General features: G+C 42.0%; 1 protein-coding gene across 2 annotated transcripts in view; it reads left to right on the plus strand.

Moving 5' to 3' along the window:
- Positions 1 to 2,013, plus strand: part of Wtap (WT1 associated protein) — a 24,822-nt gene that overhangs the window by 13,714 nt on the left and 9,095 nt on the right. For both annotated transcript variants that reach the window (XM_021186287.2, XM_021186286.2), the window contains exon 6: positions 1,577 to 1,755. In XM_021186287.2, coding sequence (XP_021041946.1) covers positions 1,577 to 1,755 — 179 coding nt within the window. The remainder of the gene's footprint in view (positions 1 to 1,576; positions 1,756 to 2,013) is intronic.

Consider the following 2,013-nt stretch of genomic DNA (forward strand, 5'->3'; position numbering starts at 1 on the left):
ATGGTTGTGAGCCACCATGTGGTTGCTGGGATTTGAACTCTGGACCTTTGGAAGAGCAGTCGGGTGCTCTTACCCACTGAGCCATCTCACCAGCCCCTGCCTGGCTCTTTTAAACTTTAAAAAGCAAACGTTAGAGCATCACAAGACTCTTGATCTAGTAGTACTTTGGATATGAAGGAGATTAGGGGAATTTTAATTCATATTTTAGAAAAAGTTATTTTAGAGCTCTAGTAAATAGCACAACTGAAGTTGAAATTGAAAGTTTCATATGTAAGTAAGAGGGTCCTAGTACCATGTATAAAGTTAAACTTTGCTTCTTTCTAGCAGTTGTCAGTCCTTAAAATAAAAACATGTTGCTTGTTTTTTGGTTTTGTTTTGAAACTAGATCTCACTATATAACCCTGGCTGGCTTAGAACTCCCTGCATAGATCAGACTGCCTCCCATGTTCCCCCATGTTCAAGTTTGGTTTGGGTTTTGGTTTAAGTTCTTTTTACTAATGTTTGTGTCTGTGAATTTCTGCTGAAGGATGCCAGAGGTATTGGATCCGCCCACCCACAGCCCTACCTCCAACCCTGGTGGAGTCCTAAGCAGTTTTGGGCTGTCTATTGTGGGTGCTGAGAGCTAGAATTCTTCATCCTCTGCCTCTGTAAGAGCAATTCATGCTCTTATCTATTTATTTACTTATTTCCATTTTATGTACATTGGCATTTTCCCTCATGCATATTTGTATATGTCTGTGTGATGGTGTCAGATCTTGGAGTTATGGACAGTTGTGAGCTGGGATTTGAATCCCAGTCCTCTGAAAGAAAAGTCAGTGCCCTCATCCACTGAGCTCTCTCTCCAGACCCCAGTTCATCCTTCTAACTGCTGAGCATGATGTAACCCTGGTTTGGCTTGGTTTGGTAGAGTTTGGTTTTCAGACAGGGTTTCTCTGTAGTCCTGGCTAGCCTTAAACTCAGAGGCTTGCCTCTGCCTCCTAAGTGTTGGAACTAAAGGCATGAGCCACCATTCCCCACCTTATGATATGGCCTTTGTTTTGTTTTGTTTTGTTTTAATGCTGTTTTGGTTGTACAATGAAAGTAACCTCATGAATTGCCTTAAACAAACACGTGTGTTTTCTTTTGTCCCCTTTTTTCCTTTGTGGTTGTAGAGATTAAGACGTAGGGCCTTTCCCATATAATGCCAGTGATCTGCTACTAGGCTACATCTCCAGCCTTTGGTATCCTTCTTTTGTTAAGACACAGTCTTTTTTTAACTCTTAGGAAGCTTAAAATCCTCTCTCTACTTCCTAAGGGCTAGAATTATAGGCATATGCCATTGTTCTCAGTTTTGGTACTTTTTCTAGGGTTTGTGTTGTTGTTGTTGTTTGAAATTGTGTGAGATTGGACTCAAGGGCCTTGTTCTGTGTGTGTGCTATCTGTTAAAGAGCTACACCGTTAACCTTAGGGAGACTTAATATCAAAGGGGTACAGACCTAACAAATAGGCTGACTGAGTGTCCGGTTAATAAAAGAGTATTTCTCTTCTTAGGGGTTTCTTTTGATTTGGTAGTAATTGTACTCTTTGCTTTGCATAGACTCAAATCCAGTACCTCAAGCAAGTTCAGCAGCCGAGTGTGGCCCAACTGAGATCAACAATGGTAGACCCAGCGATCAACTTGTTTTTCCTAAAAATGAAAGGTGAACTGGAACAGACTAAAGACAAACTGGAACAAGCCCAAAATGAACTGAGTGCCTGGAAGTTTACGCCTGATAGGTAAACAAATCATACTCCCCAGTCAAGACTTCCCTGACAGTCCCACCTCGAGAAAGCTGTGGTGGGACAGCCAAGTACTCGTTTCCACACCAAGACTCAGACTTTTTGAGCCAAAAAAGCCACATTCTTATACTGTCCAGCTTGTAATGGTTAATGTAAAACTTACCAGATGAACCTTGTGTTTCAGCTTTTCTCTTCCCCTCCCCCTTGCTTCAGAGGCCTGATGCCGTCGGACTATTCCGAAGAAGAGGCCAACTC

Source organism: Mus caroli, chromosome 17 (assembly GCF_900094665.2).
Source record: "Mus caroli chromosome 17, CAROLI_EIJ_v1.1, whole genome shotgun sequence".
Classification (NCBI taxonomy): Eukaryota; Metazoa; Chordata; class Mammalia; order Rodentia; family Muridae; genus Mus; species Mus caroli.